Below are 26078 nucleotides of genomic sequence, written 5' to 3'. Positions count from 1 at the left end.
TGTGAGAGGAGCTCTCTGGAGGCCAGAGATAAGAACAGAAGTTCCTTACAGTCAGCTCAGTAATTACAGAATCTGGACACCTGAGGCCCTTTGATTTGGACCCTGCTCTCTTACTCCTTATTGCTTTACTTGTTTTTAAGGAGGATTTTCACAGAACTTTGTTTATTCCATTGATTATGAGAAATGTGAAAGAAGGATAATCAGGAGATTTGAATGCTAATGTCTGCTTCTGCTATTCATTGGTGGGTCAAATCTGGGCAGGTCATTTCCATCCTATGTACCTCAATTTCCTCTTCTTCAAATGAGGGTTTTAATCTAGGTGATTTTCCAAAGATCTCTTCCTGCTTTGACAATCCAGAATTACAAAACTCCAATTTCATTTACCACATTTCTGAGTCATCTTCTAATTCCTGCCTTCTTCTTCCTGCCTTCCTAAAATGTCTAATATAGCTAGTCATACTGCTCCCACCCCCTATACCCACTGGGGCTTTAAGCAATCTGACCTTACTCCTCTTGTCTCAGAGACTAGCAGCTCCCAAATGAGGGCCCCTGGTTTGTTTAGGGACCTATAGGACCAGTGAAAGGGTGGAGAGACCATCCCTCAGGAAGTAGCTTGATATTCATCATATGATTTTAGTGTGAATTTAAACACAATGTAATGCTCCTCCCAGGGGTATTGTGTCCTCTTAATTATGGGACAAAAATCCTTTCCCCAAGTTGACAGTTTTAGGACCTGTGTATGGGTGTATAGTGAGGACAGGATTAGATGTCCATACCTCCCACTGAGCTCACAAATCTGCTTCTTGCTTATTACCCTGCCTTGGTTGCACCCTCAGGGAGCCATATGCTCTAGAAAATATAAGGGACTAGCTCCATTAAGTGGCTAGAGCAGAAATGCCACTGAAGTTGAGGCTGTTTGGGGCTCAGCCTCATTGGCCTAGCCTTCATTCTACACGGAAGACTAGGAAATTTTACCTGATGGAATACCACATATGAGAACATAATCTTCAGAGGCCTTTGCTGAAAGAAACTGACAATAAATTTATTTGTCAAGAGGATCATAGCCTGAGGGTCAAAGGATCAAGGACATAGATAAGCCAGGGAGCTGGCATGGAGGTAGTCTTGACTGATATGGATGTTTTGGCCTTTGGGTAGAAACAGGAAGGAAACTGCTATTGGTTTTTTTTTGTTCGTTTTTTTTATTACCATTTATCCTCCTTAGCCCCTTCCCCCCTGCAATCACTACACTGTTGTCCATGTTCAAGAGTCCTTTTTCCTTTTTGTTTGATCCCTCCACCCCCTAACTACTGCCCCCACCCCCATAACAGTCATCCTGCTCTCTGAGTCCAGTTGCTATTGTTTTCTTCCTGAGAAGTTTCTTGGGAGCTGAATGGGAGGTAGGATGGCAACTGAGCACTTGTTCTGCTCTCTCTAACTCCCTCTCATTCCTCTAGGCCTGGGATGTCTTGAACCCGGCAGGGAGCTGAAGCGGTTCAGGCTAAGGCAGGCTGTGGGGAGGCTCAGGGCAGGGGCTATCACAGTGTGCACCATTCACAGAGTTCTGTGTGAGGAGGACTCAGGACAGTGCTCCCAAACCTGGATTCTTTTTCTCTCTTTCTATCCCAGTTTTTCCTCTTTGCTTTTTTCCTCTGACATCTATATTGTTGTGAATGCAAAAATTTAACTGGGTAAAATTAAATGTTCCTTTTAATATGTTTCTCCTCTCACTCCCCCTTCTCTCTCTTTCATTCATTTTTTTCACTTAACACTAATTAAAAACCTATTAGATGACAGGACTATTCTAGACACCAGGGATACAAATGCTATTAGATAGGGGCTTTGCACTCAAGACTTACATGTTACAAAAGGATACTCACCTTCTCCCATTTCATAGGATCATCTAAGAGAAAGGACTCTTCAGATGGACTCATCATTCATTTCTTACTTTGTCAACAAACAGTGATTAAGGATTTGTTATTTGCTAGGCTTTACTTGATTATTGTTTTAATTTACTTTTTTACCATGATTATTTTTTAATTTAAATTATATTTTATTGTTTATGCTATTACAATTCTCCCAATTTTTCCTCCTTTGCCCCCTTCCTCCCAGACCCCCTCTTTCCCTCAGGTAATCCCCACATTGTTGTCCATGTCCATGGGTCATGCAAATATATCCTTTGACTACTATATTCCTTATGCTGTACTTTGCATACCCATGACTATTCTGTAACTACCAATTTGTATTTCTTAATCCCTTCATCTTTTCCACTCATCACCCCAAACCCCTGCCATCTGGCAATTATCAAAACATTCTCTGTATCTATGATTCTGTTTATGTCCTGCTTGTTCATTTATTTTTGTCTTTTAGATTCAATTATTGGTAGACATGTACTTATTGCCATTTTATAGTCCATATTTTTGATCTTCTTAAAGAAGACCCTTTAACATTGTATATAATACTGATTTGGTGATGATGGAATCCTTTAGCTTTTTCTTGTCTGGGAAGCTTTTTATCTGTTCTCCTATTCTAAATGATAACTTTGCTGGGATGAGTAATCTTGGTTGTAGGTACTTGTTTTTCATCACTTTGAATATTTCTTGCCAATACTTTCTAGACTGCAGTTTCTTTTGAGAAATCAGCTGACAGTCTTACAGGAGCTTCCTGGAAAGTAACTAGTTGTATTTTCTCTTGCTGCTTTTAAGATTATCTCTTTGTCTTTCTTCTCTGGTATTTTTAAAGTGTATTTTACTGATTATGCTGTTACCATTGTCCCAATTTTCCCCCTCTGCTATCCTTCCACCCAGTACCCCTCTTCTCTCTAGCAATACCCCTCTTAGTTCATGTCCATAGGTCGTGCGTGTAAGTTCTTTGGCTTCTCCCTTTCCTATACTATTCTAAATATCCCCCTATTTATTTTGTATCTACCAATTATCTTCTTAATCCCTGCACCATTTCCCCCATTCTCCCCCTTCCCCCTCCTAGCTGATAACCTTCCAAATGATCCCCATACCTATGATTCTGTTCCTGTTCTGGCTGTTTGCTTAGTTTGTTTTTGTTTTTTAGATTCAATTTTTGATAGTTGTGAGTCTGTTGTTATTTTAATGTACATAGATTTGTACTTCTTTTTCTTAAATAATTTCCTTTAACATTTCATGTAATAATGGCTTGGTGATGATAAGCTCTTTTAGATTTACCTTGTCTGGGAAGCACTTATCTGCCCTTCCATTCTAAATGATAGCTTTGCTGGATAGAGTAATCTAAGTTGTAGGCCCTTGCTTTTCATCACTTTGAATGTTTGCCAGTTCCTTCTTGCCTGAAAAGTTTCTTTAGAGAAATCAGCTGATAGTCTTATAGGCACCACTTTGTAGGTAACTTTCTGCTTTTCTATTGCTGCTTTTAAGAGTCTCTCTTTATCTGTAACCTTTGATATTTTAATTATGATGTGTCTTGATGTGGTCCTCTTTGGGTCTAGCTTGTTTGGGATTCTCTGTGCTTCCTGGACTTGTATGTCTATTTCATTTGCCAAATTAGAGAAGTCTTCTTTCATTATTTTTTCAAATAAATTTTCAATTTTGTTCTCTTTCTCTTCTTCTGGTACCCCTATGATTTGGATTATGGTATGTTTAAAGTTGTCTGACAGGTTCCTAAACCTCTCCTCATTTTTCTGCATTCTCATTTCTTCTTTCTGTTCTGGTTGAATTTTATTTCTTCCTTATGTTCCAAATAGTTGATGTGAATCCCAGTTTCCCTCCCTTCACTATTGATTCCCTGTATATTTTTCTTTATTTCACTTTGTGTAACTTCATTTCTTTCCTCTGTTTTCTTGCTGTACTCAATGAGTTCTCTGAGCATCCCGATCACCAGTGTTTTGAACTCTGCATATGATAGGTTGGCTATCTGTTTCATTTATTTCTTTTTCAGGGGCTTTGTTCTGTTCTTTCATTTGGGCCATATTTCTTTGCCTCTTCAATTTGTCAACCTCCCTTTATTTGTCTCTGTGTATTAGGTAGAGCTGCTTTTACTCCTTGTTTTAGTAGGATGGCCTATGTAGCAAAGGCATTTATAAATTGTGTGGGGTGGAGACTTAGGTAATTGCCAGGGTGGGACAACCTGCTTCACCACTTTGTGGCTGTGTGTGTAGTGGGGGGTTCAGAGAGGGAACAGTCTCTCTACTTGGCTTCTGGCAATTTGCTTGGCACTCACTCCATTTCCAGTGACTTCACCCACTTTCTGTATGCGATTGGTACCCTTCCAGCTGCTGCCCTGAGGTTTGCGTATGTTCTAAGACCATGCGGGCCCTTGAAGTGGCAATAATCGGCAGTTTCTTCCGCCACCCCAATTCCCACTGGTTTTTACAGCCAGAGGTAATGGGGGTTTATCTTCCTGGTGCTGGAACCCTGGGCTGTGCGATCTGGCCTGGAGCTGGGGTCATTTGCTCCCAGGGTATCCCTCCTGATTTTTATCCACCACATGTGAATGTGGGACACTCTGTTCCACCACTGCCACTGCTTCTCCATGCCACACTGCCTCCCCACCCTGTCCATGACTCCGCTCTTCTACTCATCTGGATGAATGTGGCTTCTTTAAATCCTTGGTTGTCGGACATCCTTATAGCTTGATTTTCTGATGGTTCTGGTTGTTATTTGTTTTTGAGATATGGTTGTAATTCTTTCTATAGTTGCATAAGGAAGTGATGCATGTCTGCCTATGTCTCCATCTAGATCAGAAGTCCTGATATTTTATTTATGATGTGTCTTGTTGTGGGCTTCTTTGGGATCATTTTGGTTGGGACTCTCTGTGCTTCCTGGACTTAAATGTCTACTTCATTCACCAAGTTAGGGAAGTTTTCTGTCATTATTTTTTCAAATAGGTTGCCAGTTTCCTGGTCTGTCTCTTCTTCTTCCACACCCCCATGATGCAAATGTTGGTACACTTGAAGTTGTCCCAGAGGCGTCTTACTCTACCTCATTTTTTCTTTTTTTCTTTTTTTTGATATCTCTTCATGTGGTTCTGATTAGGTGTCTTCTACTTCCTACTATTCTAAGTCACTGATTTGGTTTTTGGCATTATTCACTCTACTATTGATTCCTTGTATATTGTTCTTTATTTCAGTTAGTGTATCCTTCACTTCTGACTGGTTCTTTTTTATGGTTTCCATGCTCTGTTTTCTGCTGTTGAAGTTCTGATTTCACCTACTCTTGCCCTGAGTTCATTGAACATCCTTATAAGCAGTGTGTTAAACTCTGCATCTAGTAGATTGATTGTCTCCATTTCGTTTAGTTCTTTTTCTTGGATTTTGTTCTGTTCTTTCATTTGGGTCATGTTTCTTTGTCTCCTCATTTTGGCAGCTTCGCTATGTTTTTTTTTTTTTTTTCCTATCTATTAGGCAGAGCCGCTATGACTTCCTAGCTTGGTAGAGTGGCCTAATGTAGTAAATGTCCTGTAGGGTCCAGTGTTACAGCCTTCCCTAACATCCAACCTGGGTACTCAAGGTATGCTTACTGTGTAAGCTGTGTATAAATTGCTCTTGTAGTTGAGCCTTAATTGCTGTTGGCAGGTCAATGGGAGGGATTTACCCAGGCCAATCAGCTGTAAGGACTGGCTGTAACCACTGACCACCAACTCTGACCACTGTAGAGGATCTGCTGTGCAGGGACCCACTCCACAGAGCAGGACTTACAGCAGCAGGGCTTAGTGCCCACTAAGTCTGCCCATTGAGTGTGTTGCTTGTGGAAGTGGCTGGGTGGTGGTGCTATGATGTGCTCTGTAGCTGTCCACTGGGGGCACAGGCTCTTGGGCCTTCCTAGAGGTGCAGGCCAAGGTCATCCACCACCTGCGTTCTGACTGGGGCCACCTGGCATAAGCTACAAAGTGATCAGCAAGTGACTGCTACTTGTGCTCAGTTTGGAGGTGCCCAGGTGAGTCTCAGCTGTGAATCAATGCCAGCTGCTGTTAGTGCTGGGCCTGGGGCCACTTAGCAACAGTCATGGGACCTCCTGAGGCCAAATGCTATTTGCTTGAGAGAATTTAGGAAAATCTGAAACATGAGCCAAGACAAGCCACTTGTATGGAAAAACCACTGGAAACAGCTTGGGTGGGTCCAAAATTGGGGTTTGGGTAGAGCCTCAGGGAATCATCAGGGTGGGGCAAACAGTGTGAACTAGGTTGATGGAGTGTCAGATATGGCACCTGCCTGCCTGCTCTGTGGCTGTGTTGGGGGAAGCATTCAGAAAAGGAACAGTGGCCTCTGTCTGGAAGAAAGCTACCATTCAGCTCTCGTCCTGATGCTGGGCACTTCAATTTGTCCTCATATGCCTTTGGTACTTTTCAATATGCTGCTCCTGTGCTGGGAGTGAGTCCAGGTAAGTCTGTGCACAGGCCCTTCAGGAGGAACTTGCTAGGCTTTATTTTATTTTTGTAAGATTTTATTTACTTATTTTTAGAGGGAGGGAAAGGGAGGAGGAAAGAGAGGGAGAGAAACATCAAGATGTGGTTGCCTCTTACGCAACCCCAGTTGGGAACCTGGCCTGAAACCGAGGCATGTGCCCTGACTAGGAATTGAACCAGTGACCCTTTGGTTTGCAGGCCGGCACTCAATGAATGTGCTGAGCCATACCAGCCAGGGCACTATGCTTTATTTTAGACGTTACTTGTTAAGAACGAAAACAGGAGGAGACACAATTATTTTATTTCTTTTTAAGTTATTATGGCACTGTGAATCTTGCCAGGGATATTTTGGGTGGGAACGAAGGAGAAGTTGGGTCTCACAGTACCAATATGAGGCTCTTCCAGAATGCCAGTGGTCAGATAGGTTGGTTTATACTCTGTGCATAGAGAAAAGTAAAAGAGCAAGGGAGAGGCCAAAAGGAGAGGGGTAGAAAAGACAAGAAATGAGAAGAAAAAGCAATAGTTGTAGAAATGGCCAGGGAAGCTGTAACGATTTTTCTGTGTGGTGACTGGACCCCCTGTTGATGAATGTTGTTTGATTTGTGGAAGCTTCCCCATCTCACTTGACTGGGGTCAGAAGAACTTAGGCTTTTGTTTTGGAAAAGAATGAATGCTGAGATAGCTGATTGGTGACAGCTCTTCTTGCTTCATCTTCTTTCCTGTAGCTTTTCCTCCTGGTTAGGCAGTGGGGCCTGGGTTAAAAGGTCAGCCTAAACTTCCTGGCCAGCACCCTTTTCAGAGCTGCCTTCACCTCCTGGTTCTTCAGACTGTAGATGAGGGGGTTTAACAGAGGGGTCACCACACTGTACTGCACAGAGAGCACTTGCTCCAGGACTGAGCCGGATGCTGGAGACATGTATCTGGAAGGCAATTACATAAAAAAATAAACTGAGCTCAGGACGACGGCTACAGTACTGTTGGCAGCTGCTGTCCATCCCATCCTAGAGACTCTGCCTTCAAATGCCTCCAATCATGAGTGATTTTATACAGAACATTACAAAAGCTGCCCTAGGGAAAAGGAAGTTCTGCAGATCTAATGCTACAGGTTATAGCAGAACTAATAATAATTACATGTGTTTCCATAGCAGTTCATACTCTTCAAAGCATCTTTCTTTACTAGCTGTGATGATAATATGAGGAATTTTATCTTCTTTTCCTTATGTATACAACTACATGTTCTCATCCTGTTATCATTGTTCCTTGCAAAACTGTATGCTTAGTCCAATAAAGTTGTCATTGTTCCCAAAATTCCCAACTCTGGGAGCTACCCTCAGAACCATAGCACATTATTTTTATACTGCTTAGTGGAACAAACATTTATTTTTAGGTGCATTTTCCTCTAGCTTAGAAAATAAGCCAAGGATGGTAAATAAAGTGAAGGATAAAAATGTGTTTAAGCACAATCTATGAATCCAAATATGATAATAAGGTTAAAATTTTGGATGCATCTTGTTAAATGCCACTGGGAGTATTTCCTAAAGAAGCATAACATGTTTTTTTCTTTGTTTGTTTTTGTTTTTAGCAGTGGTACCACCATCATTGAAATGTTCTTTGTGGGTTCTGCTGTGCTTGGTTAAAAAAGATATTCACCAGCTAATCTATCTCTCCGAACAATTCTGTCCCCTTATGGCATATGGGGAAACCGAGACAGAGAGAGATGAGGAGATTTTTTTTCACAGGCTCAGGTGAGCTTTCCTAGACCATTTTTAATCATTCTTTTCCACCCCTGGCTTCTCTCCAAGTCACAAGCAGGTGAAAAAAATATGGAGCAATTTGTGCAAATCCACCTCCATTTTACTTATGGAGAACACAGACCGTAACTATTATGTCTCCTAGTAAGTGAGGACTCATCAGCTGGAGCTGTTTGAGAGGAGTATGGTAGAGAAGAGCATGAGGTTTGAAGCCAATGACACTTGTTTTAAATTATGCCTCCATTACTAGCTTGATCTGGGATCTTCAAGAAATTACCTGTCATTCCTGAAACTCAGGTTCCTTACCTGAAAATGGGGTTAATATTTCTCTTGTAGCATGATACATACTAAAATTGATCATGTAAAGCAGCGGGTGTCTTGTAGGTGCCTAACAGACAGTCATAATATAAATAGGCTTTGGAGACATTGTCTTCCAGCAGGAAAGATGGAACCTATTTCAAAGATAATATACTTCATTTTTGTCTTGCACTGAATAAAAATCTACTAAAGGCTCCCTGATTTCCCTTATGAGGACTCCCAAATCATAGGTTAAAAAGTAAGAACATTTTTAGTTCTTGTATAAGCTCATTTTTGAGAGTAAACCACTGAGGTCTCAAAAAGAAAATAGATTTTTTGTAATTCACACACTTAGTCTGTAGCAGAGCCAAAACTAGAACCCAGCCTTCTCAATTCCACCACAATTATTGTCCTGCTTCTTTGCAACATTCTGTTCTATAGACCAAGGCCACTTAGCATGAGGAATATCCTATGTTTACTTTCAGGAGATATAGTATGACATACCTGAAAACTCCTGAACCATAAAAGATGGTGACCACAAAAACATGAGAAGAGCAGGTGGAGAAGATCTTGCTCCGACCTGTGGCGGAGCTAATGCCCAGGGCCGTCATGATGATACGGGTGTAGGAACCCAGCAATAGGACAAAGGTACTAGTGCCCAGGACCACCGTGGTTGTCAGGATGACGGCTTTGCTAATGTAGGAGTCAGAACAGGTCAACAGGAGCACTGGAGGAAGCTCACAGACAAAACTGCAGATGCGGTTGGGGCCACAGAAGTGCTGTTGCACCAAGAGAAGGGTGTTTACTAGGCAAGCTGTAATTCCTATGGCCCAGGAAGCTCCCACCAGGCCAATACATACCTTCCTGTCCATAGCCACCATGTACAACAGTGGGTGGCACACAGCTTGGAACCGGTCGTAGGCCATGACTGAAAGGAGGCAAGCTTCAGTGGCTCCAGAAAATATGACCAAGGAAATCTGGGTGAAACACTCAGGAAGGGATATAGTTTTCCACTTGGAAAGAAGGTTCTCTAGCAGTTTAGGCACAACAATTGAGGAATAGAAAGCATCCAGGAAGGAGAGGTGACTCAGGAAGAAGTACATGGGACTGTGGAGGTGGGAATCAGCTCTGATCAATAGCAGCATTAGCAGGTTCTCTGTAAGGGTCAGGAGGTAAATCACCAGGAAGAGTACAAAGAGTACCACCTGGATCTGAGGGTTGTTGGATAGTCCTAGGAGAACAAACGCAGTGACTGTGGTTATGTTGCCAATTTCCATGGAGCAGTCAAGTTTTCCTTTAGAGGGACAAAAATGAAAAAAAATGCTCAAAAAGGTAATCAGTCTCAGAACATGCCTGGAGAGGAGGCATTGTGAGTAAAGCTTCATGGCGAACCCAGAACAGATCATGCAGCAAAGGCAAAGTTGCCATGTCAGACCTCATCAGCTCTTCCCAGCTTAAGGCAGAAACCTATTGGCTCAGGTGGAGAGGTGGGAAGAAAGTGTGTAGAGAATCAGACCTAGGAAGGGAAGAGAACAGAGATTATCCAGACTGGGACGTCTCCAAAGGTGCCAACATTTGAATCATCGGGATGCCAGAGAGGAAGGAGAAGAGCAAAAAATTGAAAACTTATTTGAAAAAATAATGAAAGGAAACTTCCCTCATTTGGTGAAGGAAATAGACATATAAGTCTAGGGAGCACAGAGAGTCCCAAAGGAGTTGAACACAAAGAGGACCACACCAAGACACATCATAATTAAATGGCAAAGTTTAAACACAAAGAGAGACTCTTCAAAGCAGCAAGAGAAAAGCAGAGTTGCCTACAAAGGAGTTCCCATAAGACTGTCAGCTGATTTCTCAGAAGAAAATTTGCAGGCAAGAAGGGACTGGTAAGAAGTATTCACAGTGATGAAAATCAAGGGCCTACATACAATCTAGATTACTCTATCCAGCAAAGTTATAATTTAGAATGGAAGGGCAGATAAAGTGCTTCCCAGACAAGGTAAAGCTAAAGGAGTTCATCATCACCAAGTCCTTATTATATGAAAAATTAAAGACACTTATTTAAGGACAAAAAGAAGATCAAAACTATGTACATTAGAATGACAACAAACTCATAACTATCAACCACTGAATCTAAAGAACAAAAACAAAGTAAGCAAACAGACAGAAGAGAAACAGAATCATAGGTATTGAGATCATATGGAGGGTTATCAGCTGGGAGGGGGAAGGGGAAGGATGGGGGAAATGGTGCAGGGATTAAGAAGCACAATTGGTAGGTACAAAATAGACAGGGGGAAGTTAAGAATAGTATAGGAAAGAAAGAAGCCAAACAACTTATATGCATGACCTGTGGACATGAACTAAGTGGGGGATTGCTGGAGGGGATGGGAGAACCAAGCAGAGGGAAGCAAAGAGGGAAAAATTGGGACAACTCTAAGAGCATAATCAATATAATATACTTTAAAAAAAAAGGAAAAACAGTCTGGGAGGCTCATACAGTTTCTAAAGTCCATTTCAGCTTAGAAATCCTAAAGATTGTGGAATGCTCTTCCTTGGGTATTTATGATATTAAGTGGAAACTCCTCCTCTTCTGTGCCAACCCAAGCAGAAGTGGCACACAAGGGTGCTTGCTCGTTTCATGGAAGCCCAGGAAGAAATCCTCAAAATGGAAGTAAGTGCTGTGCACACCAGTTATCCAAGGCCTTCCCATTCCAGGGTTTCTGTGAATCTATAATGACCATTGTTTACCCCATAATCTCGGGCCTTAACATAAGAGTCCATAAAGACTGGGTTATTATTCTCTGACTGGTACCAGCAGATTTGTATAAAATCAAGTAAAACTTGGACCATCTTCTTTGCATTGCAGGGATGGTTAAAACAAACAAACAAATAACAAACAAACAAACAAAAAAACCCAAACACACGATAAAAGGAGAGATAAGATATAAAAGAACACCCAGAACACCTGGTAAAATGGACAGTTATAGGATTGAGTCTAGATTAGAGGAAGGTAAACTGGTCACCTCTTCCTCCTTGATAGTAAATGAGGATCTAATTTCTATTCACGGCTGTTCATTCACAGGTTTCCAGAGTGGACAGTTTTAGGAGAAGGTGGGTTTTCAATAAGAAGGAGGTTTCTCTTTACCTTGACTCCCTAGGCCAATAGGAGATGCTCTCAATGAAGGATCCCTGAATGTTATCTGTTCCAACACTGGCGAAAAAGCCACAGATATGGTTAGAGCTCTGTGACTTCCTTGACTTTGTCCTTCCTTTAGAAGATGCAGGGATGGAAATTCTGAGCAGGGAATTATCCCTGTAGTTTTTCTGTCTATTGGGAAGCCTTTTTGATTCTGCTGCCCAAACAACAACGGCCAGAGGGACTTGATCCTGGCAAGACCTAGAGAGTGAGAGAGATCCCTGGAGAGGCCCTTAAGCAAAGGGCCTGCCCTGAATCTGAATGGGTTCTCTAGGGCTAACTCTTCCTCCTCTGTATCAGTCTTATTTCAGTGGGTTGCCTCATATAAGGGGGACCCTAGTGTGGCCAACAATTTCTAAATATAAAAATATAGAGCTCCAAGGTTTTCTAGTCCTAATGGTTAAAATTCCCTCCCTCCCTCATTGCCTGCCTCCCTCCCTTCCTCTCTTCCTCCCTCCCTCTGTCTTCCCCTTCCTTCCCATTTTCTTATGTTTTAAATTTACATTTGTGATTATGAAAATAAGATAATGAAGAGACAAAAATAAAAACGATATTGAAGTTATTTTTAAAATGAAAAAGTTATTAAAAATATTTTAATGATAAAATAAGAAAATAAAAATCCATCATGTCATCCAAAAGTAATTATTTCATTTACTACAGTTCAAATAAAATCCAAATAGGTTAAAAACGTCAAAACAAAATTTTAATTTTGGCAAAACCTTTTAATTATAGACAAATTTAAACTTATACAGAAGTAGAAAGTATATGTAAGTGGTGTGCTTTTCCTGGATATCACATTTTCATCCCATTATCCATGTAAGTCATCAAAGGTTACTTTCTGCACCAGACTCTACCTGCAGCATCAATAGTCAGTGGTCATATCATTAAAGACAACTGGAGTACCACTTTGACTATTCCAAAGGTTTTGCTTTTGATTTGTTCTCTTTTCATAAACTACAACTGTGAAGATCCAACATTTATATATTGCAATATGTTTGCCATTGTAGTGATAACTAGTACCTCCAGCACATTAAATAATTGTCAGTTTTTAGTGGTTATGTCCATGTAAGAAACGTCCAAACTGATAGAGAATTTTTTTGAGTTTATTTAAGCAAATTGATGACAATTGCCAGGAAGCAAAATCTCAATGAATTGAGAAAAATGCTCCAGAGCACGGTAGTCTTGCAGCTTATTTTGTATATTAGAATAAAAGGAGGTGATGTAAGAAGGGTAGGTTCTGGGGGCAGGAGAAAGCAAAGCAGAGGTTGAATAAGAAGCAAAAGGGAGAGACACATACTTTTACGTTGGTGGGTACAGAATAGTTAATGAGCATTTATAGCACATAGAGCTGGTACTGGGGAACAAGATAACAATGAGGGACTCTGTGGTCTCCTGCTCTGGTGCCTGTGGTTGTGCCTTCAGGGGTCTAGAAAGAGATTACTCTGACATTTCAAAGGTATGTTACTTAAGATGCAAAAAGACAATAGATAGGTTCACTTGAGGCAAAGATTGACCTCTGTTAAGGAAGCTATAGGCCTAGGATGTGACCACCTACAGTGACTTGCTTTTAGTTAGAAATTTTTATGTTAATACCATCCCATGTGGTTACTTTTGCTCTCTGAGTTGGTAAGGCCACCATGCAGGCCTCCTCTGAGCTTGTCATGTTTAGTATGTGGCCCTTTTTTCCATCCACAGTTAAAATATTTAAGTTCTAGTCTCTTGGTAAGTTTTATAATTATAATACAGTATTGTTGTCTATATTCACTGAATTGTGCATTAGAGCTCTGGGACTTATTTACTACTTGTTGCAAGTTTTCACCTTTAAACAACATCTGTCCTATTTCCCCACATCCCATCTGCTGGTAACCACCATTTTAGTCTCTATTTTTATGCGTGTGGCTTTTTTAGATTCTACATATAAGTGATATCATTCATTACTTGTCTTTTGCCTACTTATCTCACTTAGCATAATGTGGTCAAGATCCATCATGTTGTTGCCAGTGGCAGGATGTCCTTTCTCATGGCTAAATAATATTCCATTGTATACCACATTATTAATTGTATACCACACATTCTTTATCCATTCTCCTGTTGATGGGTGCTTAGGTTATTTTCATACCTTGCCTATTGTGAATAATGCTGCAATAAACATGGGAGTCCATATATCTCATATCTCTTGAATACCTTGTATTCATTTCCTTTGGGTATAAATCCAGGAGTGGAATCGCTGGGCTGTATGATAGTTTTATTTTTAACTTTTTGAGGAATCTCCCTATTGTTTTCCATAGTTGCTGAACAAATTTATATTCCTACAACATACATACCCTACATTTGATAATAACTATCAATAATGGCATCAGACACCCTTTTCAAGGATAGCAGAATCTGTGATGCTACCATTAGTTATCACCAATTCCCTCCTTCCCTGGCTATATAAAATGTTTGGGATTGTAACAAAGAGGGGAGGGTGTTAATTTCATTGGCTTAATTGGGACTTTAGTGTCAGTGGTGAGAACCCATTTCCTTATCTTCTCATGGTGAAGGAAAGATTGCTTTCCTTTTGTAGAATCCAAATGAATGGGATCCCAAGAAAAACACACAAAAATAGGAAATGCCTGCAAGCGAAAGAGATAGATGTGTGAACTGCCTAATATCTCTTTAAACAATAGGAAATGGAGATCACACAGCCCAGTTGAATTAAGTGAATGGTAAAAAACCCCAACAGTTCCATGTATGTATACCATGGAGTTGGGATTGCATTAAAATCTTTATGTACAGGAGGCATGAGAAGAAAATATACCTAAACATGAATGGTGAAATTATTTTTTGATAATCATCATCTTTTCCTTAACACATGTGCTTCCTAATTATAAATTTAAAAATTTGGAAATACATATGTTATGAATTAGTACATGATTCAGTATGTTTTCTATAAGAAAAAATAAATTAAAATGGAACTTAAAGTTCTTTATTAGTTATATACATGTCCTATTATTCTCATTATTGCTATACAGAAAATTACACTGAATGAGTACAAGTTATCATATTTTAAAACACAATCAATTTTGAGGAATTTCATAAATAATATGGAAAAATTTCCCAGGAAATACAAATTGGTAACTCATATAACACATACTGCATATTTCATAAACCCTTACCTAACTATATGAAAAGGAAATTACTAAAAACATAGAGCACATTTACATGAAAATTTAGGGGAAATGTCTTTTAAGGATTTGAAATGATGCTGGAAATAAAGTTTATATTTATCAAAAATGTTTAATTTTTTAAATTTTGAAAAATATTTATTTATTTTTAGAGAGAGGGGAAGGGAGGGAGAAAGAGAGGGAAAGAAATATCAGTGTCCAAGAAGTACATCAATCGGTTGCCTCTCACACCTCCCCAGCTGAGGGGACCTGACCCACAACCCAGGCCATGCACTCTCATTGGGAATTGAACCAGCAATCTTTTGGTTCACAGGTAGGCACTCAATCCACTGAGCCACACCAGTGAGGGCAAAAAATGTTTTAAAAATGTATAATTTATAACCAAAAACAATGAATTACAAACTAACTCAGATTTTAAACACAAGTGGACAGTGAAAAAGGAATTCATGTGTACAAGAGATGAGAGATATCATGCAGATTAAAAAATATAAGGAATGAAACTAGGTGAATATGAAATAATAACATCATGGAATTTAAACTTTTCCTTAAAATTTTCTTGGCTTCTGTCTTTTTCCCATGTACTTCAGCATCTGTATTAGTTTGATTAATTTTGAAGATGGAGAGAGTTGAGTAGCAGCAAAGTAAACTTTCTATGGTGCATGTGACTGGGACTTAGAAAGGACCAAAACTTTACCATCTACTCTCATATACTCCTTTCCATTCCTCCCATGACTGTTAACCTAGCTGCTGTACCTTGCTTTCATTGCACTCTTAGGACCTAGGCTAGTGCAGAGTGAACCCAGCATACATGAAATCTCCATTCTCATTTTCCAGCCTAAGTCACAGAGGCCAGAGAGTTTTTCCCAAGTAGCTGCTCAGAGAGGGGAACATAGGTTTCAGTGCATGAAAAAAAGGAGAGTCTGCTTAGATTTGGGGGCTCAGTCTCCCACACAAATAAAGTCTATGAGAAAACCAAGAGTGAAAAGACCAAGGGTGATCTCAGAGTCAGAAAGAGATCACATGAGGAGAGGAAAAGTAGTTGTCAGAACAGCGAGAAGGGAACTTCGGAGAATCACAGGAGACATTACGGAGCTATGGGCTTTTTGTGGCTCAAAAGACTTCCTAAGAGGTCTCTGTGTTCATGAGGACCAGTAGTTCTATAACTCAATTACAGGAACTTCAGAAGACTTATTTTTCTTGCTAAATCACAAGAAGAGCATCACAAATGCTTACCCTAGAAGCTTCCTCTGAGCTCTGGCTTGGTCCTGCTTTTCTCTTCCACTAGCCACTAGGATTTTGAAACCCTCAACAAAAGGTTTGAGGCTTTCTCTCCAATGGCCTTAAACTCAAACACTTGGACATCCCTCTTTTTAATTTCCTCTCTGACTCTAACCACTGTGCTGGAGAATTCATGAAGTGAGTGATTCCCAGATGCAATCCTTCAGAAGGGCAGGTATGAATTGGGCATTCAGTAATTGGCTGGCTAAGCCTGGCAGCCCAGGAGATGGAGGGATGGAGGGGCCAATGTCCCTTATTCTCTGGAGTCACAGCTTGATGTCCAAGTTTAGACACACTCTCCCTCTCTCTCTCACTCACACACACACACCAGAATTTTTTAAAAGCTCAGGGAATTCTATTTAGTACTAGCATTTGGAACTTCTGAGTTGAGGCTTTGACTCTGAGGAAAACTTTCAGGTGTCTGGTGTGATTTGAGGGGAGACAAAGTGATTTGCAACATCCCTCATATGCTTAGTCTCAGTATGTCACATTTGGAAAGCGAAGGGAAGCTGTGCACTGATTAACTGACCTTCAGGTTATTTTCCTTTGCCTACACAATTTGAATTCATAAACATCTTTCAGATGAATATTTTAATAATCATTTGTATCAGTGATCAGAGAGGTTTTAAGGGAAACATTTGAATGCTGGTCACAAAAGCTAAGGGAAGAGATGGTGTTGGGGACTGATCGACAGTGACAAAAGCAGCAGTGTGACTGCAGGATTAGAATGCAAAATACCCGCTGGATTTTAGACTTGTGAGCTATTGTTGGAATGGTGAGAGCATTAGGCAGATTGAAGAATATTTAGATGTGCATTAATGCTAAAAACGGATATGTTTTCAAAATTTTAAAAGAGAGACCAGAGCAATAATAAAGTAAAAGTCAATGTTTATTAATCTTACCAAATTCCAGGTATTGTTCTACATGTTTAGATATGATGACTAATATCCCACAACAAGTCTATGAGCCAGAACCTCTTATTACCCTTGTTTTACAGATGAGGAGCTTGAAGCACAGTGGAATATTTGGTCCAAGTTTACAAAGTTATTAAGTGGTGAAGTCAGGATTCACATTTATAACATAAGACTTCAAAATCTGCTTCTTGTCACCCTGCTAAATAGCCTCAAATGAGGAAATCAAGCTTAAGGTTTGTGATATATGTATGTTTAGAGAGAGAGAGAGAGAGAGAAAGAGAAAGCCGGGGGTGGAGAAAAGGAGCTGCATATGCAAAAGACAGGTGACTGATAATCAAAGCCCAGTGCTCTGTGAGAGGGCTGTGACCTGCTCTGGGGCATGCCATTGGGTGAGCAGGCAGGGCATATTCCACATCAAGGTCTCAGTCCCAAATTCAAACCAGAATAAACAGTCAGGAGGTGTTTCTTTTTCTTTTTTGGTATGTAGATACCCGAATTTGGACATATCTGGAATTTATACAGTGAATCTCAAGGATATTTGAAAGTAATATTAATGCAAAGTTGCAAGTGTAGTTTAATTTTTTGACTTTGGGTGGTGAACACACAATGCAATACACAGATGATGTACAGAACTGTACACTTGAAACCTGTGTAATCTTATTAACCAATGTCAGCCCAATAAATTTAATAAAAAATAGAAATTAAAGCAAGGAACAAATGGAAAAGAATTAAAAAGTCAGGAAAGAAAAAAAAGAAGGAAAGGAAGGAAGAAAGAAAGAGAGAAAGAGACAGAAAAAAGGGGGAAGGACTAGGGGAAACTCTTTGGAACAATTGCTGGATGAATGATTGAATGAAATGGGGAAACATTGCAAGTGTTTAGTAGTAGGGGAATTGTTAAGTAAATTGTAGCTTTTTTTGTTCTTGATAAAATATAATACAGACTAAAATGTTACTGAAAATGCAGAATGTTTATTTTATGATAAGTAAAAGGGCAGAAACAATATTTCTTATAAATTATAATCCCAGTTATGTATAAGAATGCACCCTAAGGATATTTCTCATGGAAAAACTGGACCGAGGTACACCTAAATGTTAATAGTGGTTTTCACTGTGTGTATAACAATGCTTCTGTATTTTAATAATTTCTAGTTAAAAATATTTAAAGAAAAATATTCATATTTTACAGGAATCTATAATACTTATGATTTCAACATAGTCAATAGTAAAACATGATTTAAACTGCTTAGCAGTATCCATGAAATATTTTCAATCTTGTCTGTAATATGAAAAATAACAAATAACTGTTGACTTGCTTCATAAATCTATGTATTGTGAAAATGCAAATAGAAAATATCTAAAAGCAGTTATGAGTTCTTACACTCTGTGACTTTAATGAATTAAATACTAAAAAATAAACATTTGATAAGTACCCCTCTTAAAATGCCATTAAATAGAAAAAGGCAAGTTGGCTGAAAACTTTTGAAATTGCCCATGTAGAAAACAGATCCAAAGGAGGGCAAAATATTGGAAGGAGCTGGAAGAGGTCTATCTTGTATGAAGTTCTGAAATTAGATAACAATAGATATTTTGTAAATGTTTTGTTAGTAGAGATAATTATAAGACAAAATTGCTTTAGCCAAATTTTCTTAAAAAAAAAAAAAAGAAGAATAAAAAATAGCAAACAAAACCTTAGGTGAATTTGCTGGGTCAATGAAAAAGCCAGGGCAGGGCCTTGGTGGGAATAGAAACACCACAAGTGAGAGGTGTACAAAAAAGGAAGAGGGTGCTTTAAGCAACCCCCTTCTGAAGGCTGCCTAGTAATTTCCGAAGTTCCCAGTTTGGAGAAAAAAACCCCACAGGTCTCTTAGAGCCCCAAATTGCACTAGTTTGCCTTAGAGTAGAGTTACAGAAATTACGTGTGTCCCTTGCCTGCATTCCTTTGCTTTCACTGGGGCAGTGAATACCTCAGCCAGTAGCTCTGTGGGGCAGGTACAGCTCCTCTTCAGTAGCCTAGTATCATCTGCAGCTCCTTTCCTATGTGGTCCTGGTGCTGATGCCCCCAGCAGCACAGCAGCCAATGTAGAATCATCAGCTTCAGGCTAGGGTTGGTATAATTTTCTCTTTTTTGCTTCTATAGGAACCCCTCCATTCTAACACCTTAGTATTAAATGCATCTTCATTTAAGATATTCAGGATAAATTACAGTGTCTGTATGGCTTTACAGTTGGATTTCTAAGATGCTTTAGCAAACAGTTTTATGTAGTTGTCTACAATGCGTTGGTAAGTGGCTTTATGCAGTTCCTTTGATTGGTCTTCTCTATGACCATCGTTTTGTGTCTCAGGAAACTCCCACCTGGGATCCTCTCTACTCCATGCACGTCTATTCTAAACCTCATCACTTTCCTCAGAACAAGCTTTACCAGACTTCTTCCGTGCCAACAGTAAAACCTAGAAGGGGGAATAAAGAGGGCTTCTGTAGCACCCTAGAATGACTAGAATTCTCCACATTTGCCACATAGCAGATAATGCTTCACAGGGCTTGTGGAAGGTTTCTGTCAGCCTGGACTGTAGCCCGACAAGCTGACTTCCTCTCTCAGACACCTAAGCTGCATCTGCCTTACCTCTAAGACCCTTTTTAGTAAAAGCTCATCTTTAACCCATCCTCCACTCACTCCTCCCTGAATCTCAAGCCTATGTCTTTCTTCCTTCAGACACCTTGGTGTTTTACTTTGAAGCAAAGCTTTAACTCTAAGTTCATACCTATAGAGATCTAGGTGAGCATTCAGGACATAAACAGTTTTCCCCATGCTGAGGATTTTGTTAATATTTCACAAACAGAAGAAATAATATACCTCTATGTCTGCAACCAAATTATTTGGATTGCAATAATTCTCTGATATAGTTTCTTTTGCCACTGAGAAAGATAAAATACAAACCAAAGTAAGCAATTTGCTGCAATTTTTTGTGTGCATTTCCAAGAAAGAGGCTTTACAAGATAGCTTGTCATATCTGATATTATGAGGAAATGACATTTTTCCTTAGTATCTATTACTTAGATATCTTGCTGCAATTGAGCCTGGTTTCTCAATCATCCTCCACCTGTTCTCTGCTACCTAAGATGTAAACTTTTTTTGCAACATGTTTTTCAAACCTTCTTTTACTTCTTTGTTCTTTAAGCTATAGACAAGGGGATTCACTAAAGGAGTGACCACACTGTACTGCACGGAGAAAACCAACTCCCACGGAGAACCTGAGGTGGGCATAAGATAGCGAAGGAAACCTGAACCATAGAACAAGGTCACTGCAGTGAGGTGGGAGGAGCAGGTGGAGAAGGCCTTGCTTCTGCCTGAGGAGGAGGTGATGCTCAGGATGGTGGAAACAATGCAGACATAAGAGTAGAAAACCAGTAGGAATGTCCCAAAGGCATGAAGGAAGACACAGCAGAGCAGGACAGCAAAGTTACTGAAGCTATTGGAGCAGGATAGGGGGAACAGAGAAGGGATCTCACAAATGAAGTTGGAGATGACTCGAGTCTCACAGAAGTCTAAATTCCAAGCCAGTAGGGTGTTGAGGAGAGCATCCAAAAAGGCCAGGCACCAAGATCCCCACACCAGCCCCACACACAGCTCATTGCTCATCATCTGACCATAGAGTAGAGGGTGGCAGATGGCAGCATAGCGGTCGTAGGCCATCACTGCAAGGAGGCAGATCTCTGTTCCCCCAGAGTCAAACACAAAGAAGGCCTGGGTCAAACAGTCCTCTACAGAGATGGTTTTTTTCTTAGACAGGAGGTTCTCTAACATCTTGGGTACAGTGACTGAAGAGTAACAGAGATCCAGGAAGGAGAGATGACTCAAGAAGAAGTACATGGGGGTGTGAAGGTGAGAACTGGCCCTGATCACCAGGATAATCAATAGGTTCCCTGACAGAGTCAGGAGGTAAATTACCAGGAAAAGCACAAAGAGGAGGACCTGGCTGTGATGATCAGCAGGCAGCCCAAGGAGGAGGAACTCAGTGATTGTGCTGTGGTTTCTCAAGGCCATTGAAAGATGATAGCCCTTTGGAAGAAAAGAGAAAGAGGAATGAAGCATTAACTGCCTTCTCTGACAGCCCAGAATTTCAACCCATACTTTTTTACAACTTCTCATTATTGCTATAGTTGTCTGATAACTCTCACGGTGTCCCTTGAAGTATGCCCTTCCCTTTTTGTTCATATCCCAGATACACAAGTCCTGAACTTACTGTGCTCCTTCTATTTGTTGTTCTTTTTTTTACAAAAACTCTACAGAAATTTACTTTTTTTTTTCAGATCTGACCCTTGAATAATTTTTTATTTCCTTAAATTGAGTTGTCAATTTTGTTCTATAACATTTTTGTCAAGAGCTAACTTTCTGCAGAATATGTTCTAATCCTTCTTGTTCTTCTTAGTTTCAGTCTTTCACTTCCAAGTCAAAACTCTGTAATAGTTTCTTACTACTAAATTATGTATTATGTGCGTTACTTTTCTCATTATTATATTTCATACATTTGAAATGTTTAATCTTAAAATCAACTTTGAAAGCTGTGTGTGTTGGAGAGTCAATATAGGGAAGAAATAGCTAAACTTATTTTTTTGTAAAAAATAAAAGATAACAAAGGTAAAACAAAACTGAATTGCTCATCAAAAGAAACAATTAAGAGAGAAGAGACAAGCTGGAACCTGGGAAAAAATAGTGAAAGAAGTACACACATATGTAACATCTACCTATAAATTAATAATAAATATGTCAATTATAGTAAATATTATAATAATAAAAAATAATAGGTGTTTTTCTTTTCTTTTTCAGTTAAACTACATGTTCCTTGAAGATAGGAATTAAACTCTATGTTATTTTGAATATTGTGAACACACCTTGCAGTGTGAAGCATGTGATGAGTCCTTAACCCAAATTTGTTAAATGTAGAAAGAATGGGAAGGAAAGAACAAATAAGACAGGCTATGTAGGGCCTCTCCTTGAAAAATTTCTCCAACTTAAATTCCAGTTTCAAAAGCAAACTAACCGATCAGGAGACTGGAAAGAAAAATAAATGCAGAAGAGTGTCCAGTTCGTCTTCTAGTTGCAAAGGATTGGAGGAAGACTTAAACAATAAGTAACAGCACCTACTGAACCCTGAGCCACAGGGGGCAGATCACATATACTAGCTCATTTTTGTCCATATCAAGAAGGTTGCTTAAAACCACAACATTCAATCATCTATCTATTCACTCTTTCATTCTTACGTCCACTAATTATACATCTGTTTTTCATTTATCCACTTCAGCATTCAGTCATCTATTCATCTATCTATCCATCTGTTCACCCATACCTACCTGCCTTCCTTCTTTTATTCCTTCCTTCCTCCCTTTATTTATTTATTAATCAACAGATATTTATAGATTACACCGTGTAGGGTGTTGTGCTTAAAATTCATGGATTGGCAGCCTGGCATAATTCTCTCATGAACTATCGCATGAATGCACTTATTTGACTTAGATTTCAAATAATATACTCCCAATATGCAAAGCTGAATTTCTTTTTTAACCTTTTCTTTATATCAAACTTGAAATCTGACTGATCATTAAACGCTCAAACTGCCACTTCAGGAACCCTCTTGCCTGGAATGGTAACTTCTTACAGTAATCCCAACTTGCCCACTGACACTCTGAATTATCTGTGAATCCTTTGGCTTTCACCTGACATGATATGGTCTGGTGTTGGTATTGTGCATAGTACTCAACAAGTTCTATTTCTGCTGGGACAGCCCATGAATTAGTCCTTGCTCTTCCTGGCTTTCTTCTCTCATGCTATGCAGTGTTTAGGCATCTTCCCATATTTCAAGTCCTTCTCAGATATCAGATCCAGGTTACCTCTCAGTTGTGTCCAGTGGGTAATGTGCAATCTAGGGTGGTGGCCCAAGTTAATTCAGACTCTGTGCTGAAGAAGAAAATCAAGTGGAAAAGTCAATTTTAGTGTTTTTCTCATCTCTGTGCTTGTAGAAGTCTGTTGAAATAAACATTCTGTCTTTTGCATTGATAAATTAAATCGATTCAATTCAATTGAACACATTTTAAGCACTTTCAATTTATTGCCTAACTTTGAGCTGATAATTGCCTTGATGCTACCACATATACATACAGTGTATATCTGGCCCACACAACCCATCGGCAAGGTAGGTAGAAGCCCATATTGTGGATTCCAGATTTTCTTACCCTAATCCGCAACACAGATCCTTTGGTGACAAAATAAGGACAGGCTTATTTTAACTGCATAGTGAAAGATAAACAAAAATTCCAAATTCTGCTCACTTGCCTTTAAAGGCGGAACAGTGGGTTCTGTTCACACGAATGTCTTAATGACTATTTTTGAAATTCAGGAAAGGGGGTAGAGGAACAGGCTTCTTTGTTTACAGAGAGAAGAGAGGTAGGTCCAAAATTGGAACCTAGTACTTTCCTATTAATGTGATGCTTATGTTGCCAATTTACCAGGGATAGTTTCGCTTGAGCACTTCTCACATGGTCACTTATTATCTTGTCTACATTAATTTTCAGATTCTATCTTAAAGTGAAGTGGAGCAGAAGGTTGACTTTTTGAGACAATTTAAGAAAAATATTTAATTCATTTTAAGAAAAATATCAGATGATTTATAGCTGGAATTTCACTATTGTGAATTCACATTTAAAAAATAATTCGTGTCTAAATTTATAATTCAATCAGCTCCCAGAGACATAACACATTATTTTATCTATAAATTAATAAATCTTTTATGTCCAATAATCTTATCCTATTACTTCCCAAGATATAGGTAGCTGAGGACTATTCTATGTCTAACACTTTATTTGCTCAGTGTAATTGCACAGAAAATGTTTAATTTGAAGAAATGTCCAGGAGGCTGAGTAATGAGGATAGGAGGAATGACAGGTCTAGTGTTGGAAGGCAGAACTCATTTGCTCCTGTTATCTTAGAGGGGAGAGGACTCCTGGAATGGGGGCAAATAGTCATTGTGCATGAAAGTTACACTCCACATACCTTGGTATTTCCTCTCGAAACTCTTTGTCCTTTCCTTTTTCTCCTACACCACCTACGTTATTGGCAGCTAGGATTGAAAGGGAGGTAAATAAGAACAAAAAATTGAACTCTCTTTAGCAGATGTGATTAGACTTTTGGAAGAGGAGGGGGATTCTAAGCCTCCAGAAACTCCCAGTCTACTCTGATATGTTTCCCTATACCTAGAAACCTCTCTGCTGATTGGTTCAGCTTCTCTTAAACCTGAAATTTACAATTAATGCAAAATTTGTAGCAAGAAATCAACCAGACCAATTTTTAACAATACTCTGGAAGCACAGAAACATTATTGAGGAGCTAGTAAGAGTAACTGATGACAAAATCCTTAAAACCTGATATAATTGGTGCTCAAAGTCCAGAAATGAGCTTCAGCACAAGGAAAGAATGATGAGAAAGCCCAGATGAGAAGAGTGGCCTCAGCATAACCTATAAGTCTCTGGGTAGGGGTGGGGTGATCGTTATGAAGACCATTATAGAAATCATGAAAGATATTACCCAGCTCCTGACACTTCTTGGCACAGAAGATATTGTTTTTGCTCTGGTGTTTCCATACAGCAAGGAGTCGTCGATAGTCAAGTACTCTCTTTGCACACAAGAACCAATACTTTTAGAGCTCATTTATTGAACCAGTAGACAATTTTCTTTTTCTTAGTTGGAAGTCTCAATGATGGCAGGAAAATTGACTGTCTCTGATGAAGGAGCTTTGAATAACTTACATGGTTAGGTCTAACTAAGCACATTGGAAAAACACTCAGATTCTTACAAGAGTTATCGATGAAACTTCTCTTGTATGATCCAGATGAAATCACACGGGCCTCTGTTCTTATAGTTGCTTTTGTGAGTCTAAATAACTGGGCTAAAGTATCAGTGAAGCAAGCAATTTCCAGACATAATTCAACAGAAAGGCAATCAGTAAATTGGCCAACTGAGTCTGGTGGCTCAGGAGACAGATGGGCCCATTTTTCGAATTCCCTGAAGTCACCACCAAATGACAAACTTTAATTAACTACAGGAGTTGGAATTTGGAAGAACCATCAGGCATTCTCCTCAGTAAGGCGTGTTCAAAACTGTTGGGTCAAAGCAAGGGCCTTGACACTTAGGTGGATGTTTAGGGACCTTGAAAGGTGGCGGGCTGGGTGGCAGTTTCCGGTGGACCTGTAAGGAGCTGGATGCTTCATTTAGGAAATCACAGAGAAGCTATGCAGAGTCCCACAGTTCACTTCTAAATTATTTTCCTCCATACATATGAGTTGGGGAATATAAACACCAGGGTTACAAATTGTGATGATCAAAGGAGCCCGTCAACAGAGAAGATATTTTTACATGACTAATCAGTTTTGCCCATCCCAGATTGGTAAAGCTCTAATGCTTCAGCCCACTTGTGGTGTGACAGTCTCAGACCCATGTAGTTGCACCAGTTAACATCCCTACCCCCAGTGGCATAGGATTCTTATTATTTCATACTCTCAGCAACACTTAGTAGTCCCAGTCTTTTGAATTTCTAACAATGTGTGAATACATATATGGTTTTTGCCCTGTTTCTCTTCTCTGTTTCTGTGTGATCTCAAGTGATCAAGCCCCATGAATTCCCCCAGTTATCCCTATGAGGTGAGACCTGAGTGGGCCTCCCAGGAAGTGTGCCACAACCCTGGGTGAGCTAGATGTCCACAATGGGCTCTCTTTTTCCCACTGGAGAAACTTTAGTCCCAGGGAGACCCTCTTGGTGTGGTGCTGTGTTGGCCTGGTGGAGGGGGGTGTGGTCATAGGGTAGTAGCTCCTCTTACCTTTCTAATGTGGTCCCTCTCAGTCTCTGAGGTCCTGAGGGGTGCTTCAACCTCACCCCTGGATTCTGGGATTTTCACAACATTGTCTTGTCTATAGAAAGTTGCTAGCTGGTCTTCTTGTGAGTGGGACTGAAGTCAGAACGACATATGTTGCCATCTTGATGACATCATTCCTGCTTTCATTTTTATTATTTCTAATTGTTTACTTACTTTGGATTTAAT

The 26078-nt window shown here is 39.7% G+C and overlaps 2 protein-coding genes across 2 annotated transcripts; both read right to left on the bottom strand.

The window, feature by feature from the left end:
* Positions 1–7144: 7144 nt before the first annotated feature.
* On the bottom strand, positions 7145–9712 carry OR5BS1 (olfactory receptor family 5 subfamily BS member 1). The gene is made up of 2 exons (XM_090275123.1): positions 8940–9712; positions 7145–7307 (listed from the first exon to the last, which is right to left on the bottom strand). Exons 1-2 carry the CDS (start codon positions 9710–9712, stop codon positions 7145–7147), a joined length of 936 nt encoding a protein of 311 aa, XP_090131249.1.
* Positions 9713–20103: 10391 nt separating this feature from the next.
* On the bottom strand, positions 20104–21033 carry LOC150011671 (olfactory receptor 8S1-like). The gene has a single exon (XM_090275122.1). The coding sequence runs from the start codon at positions 21031–21033 to the stop codon at positions 20104–20106; it is 930 nt and encodes a 309-aa protein (XP_090131248.1).
* Positions 21034–26078: the final 5045 nt, after the last annotated feature.

This window comes from Furipterus horrens, unplaced genomic scaffold, assembly GCF_987537825.1.
Source record: "Furipterus horrens unplaced genomic scaffold, mFurHor1.1.pri manual_scaffold_4, whole genome shotgun sequence".
NCBI lineage: Eukaryota > Metazoa > Chordata > Mammalia > Chiroptera > Furipteridae > Furipterus > Furipterus horrens.
Note: the sequence above shows the minus strand (reverse complement) of the source record. Positions and strands in the feature narration are given on the sequence as shown.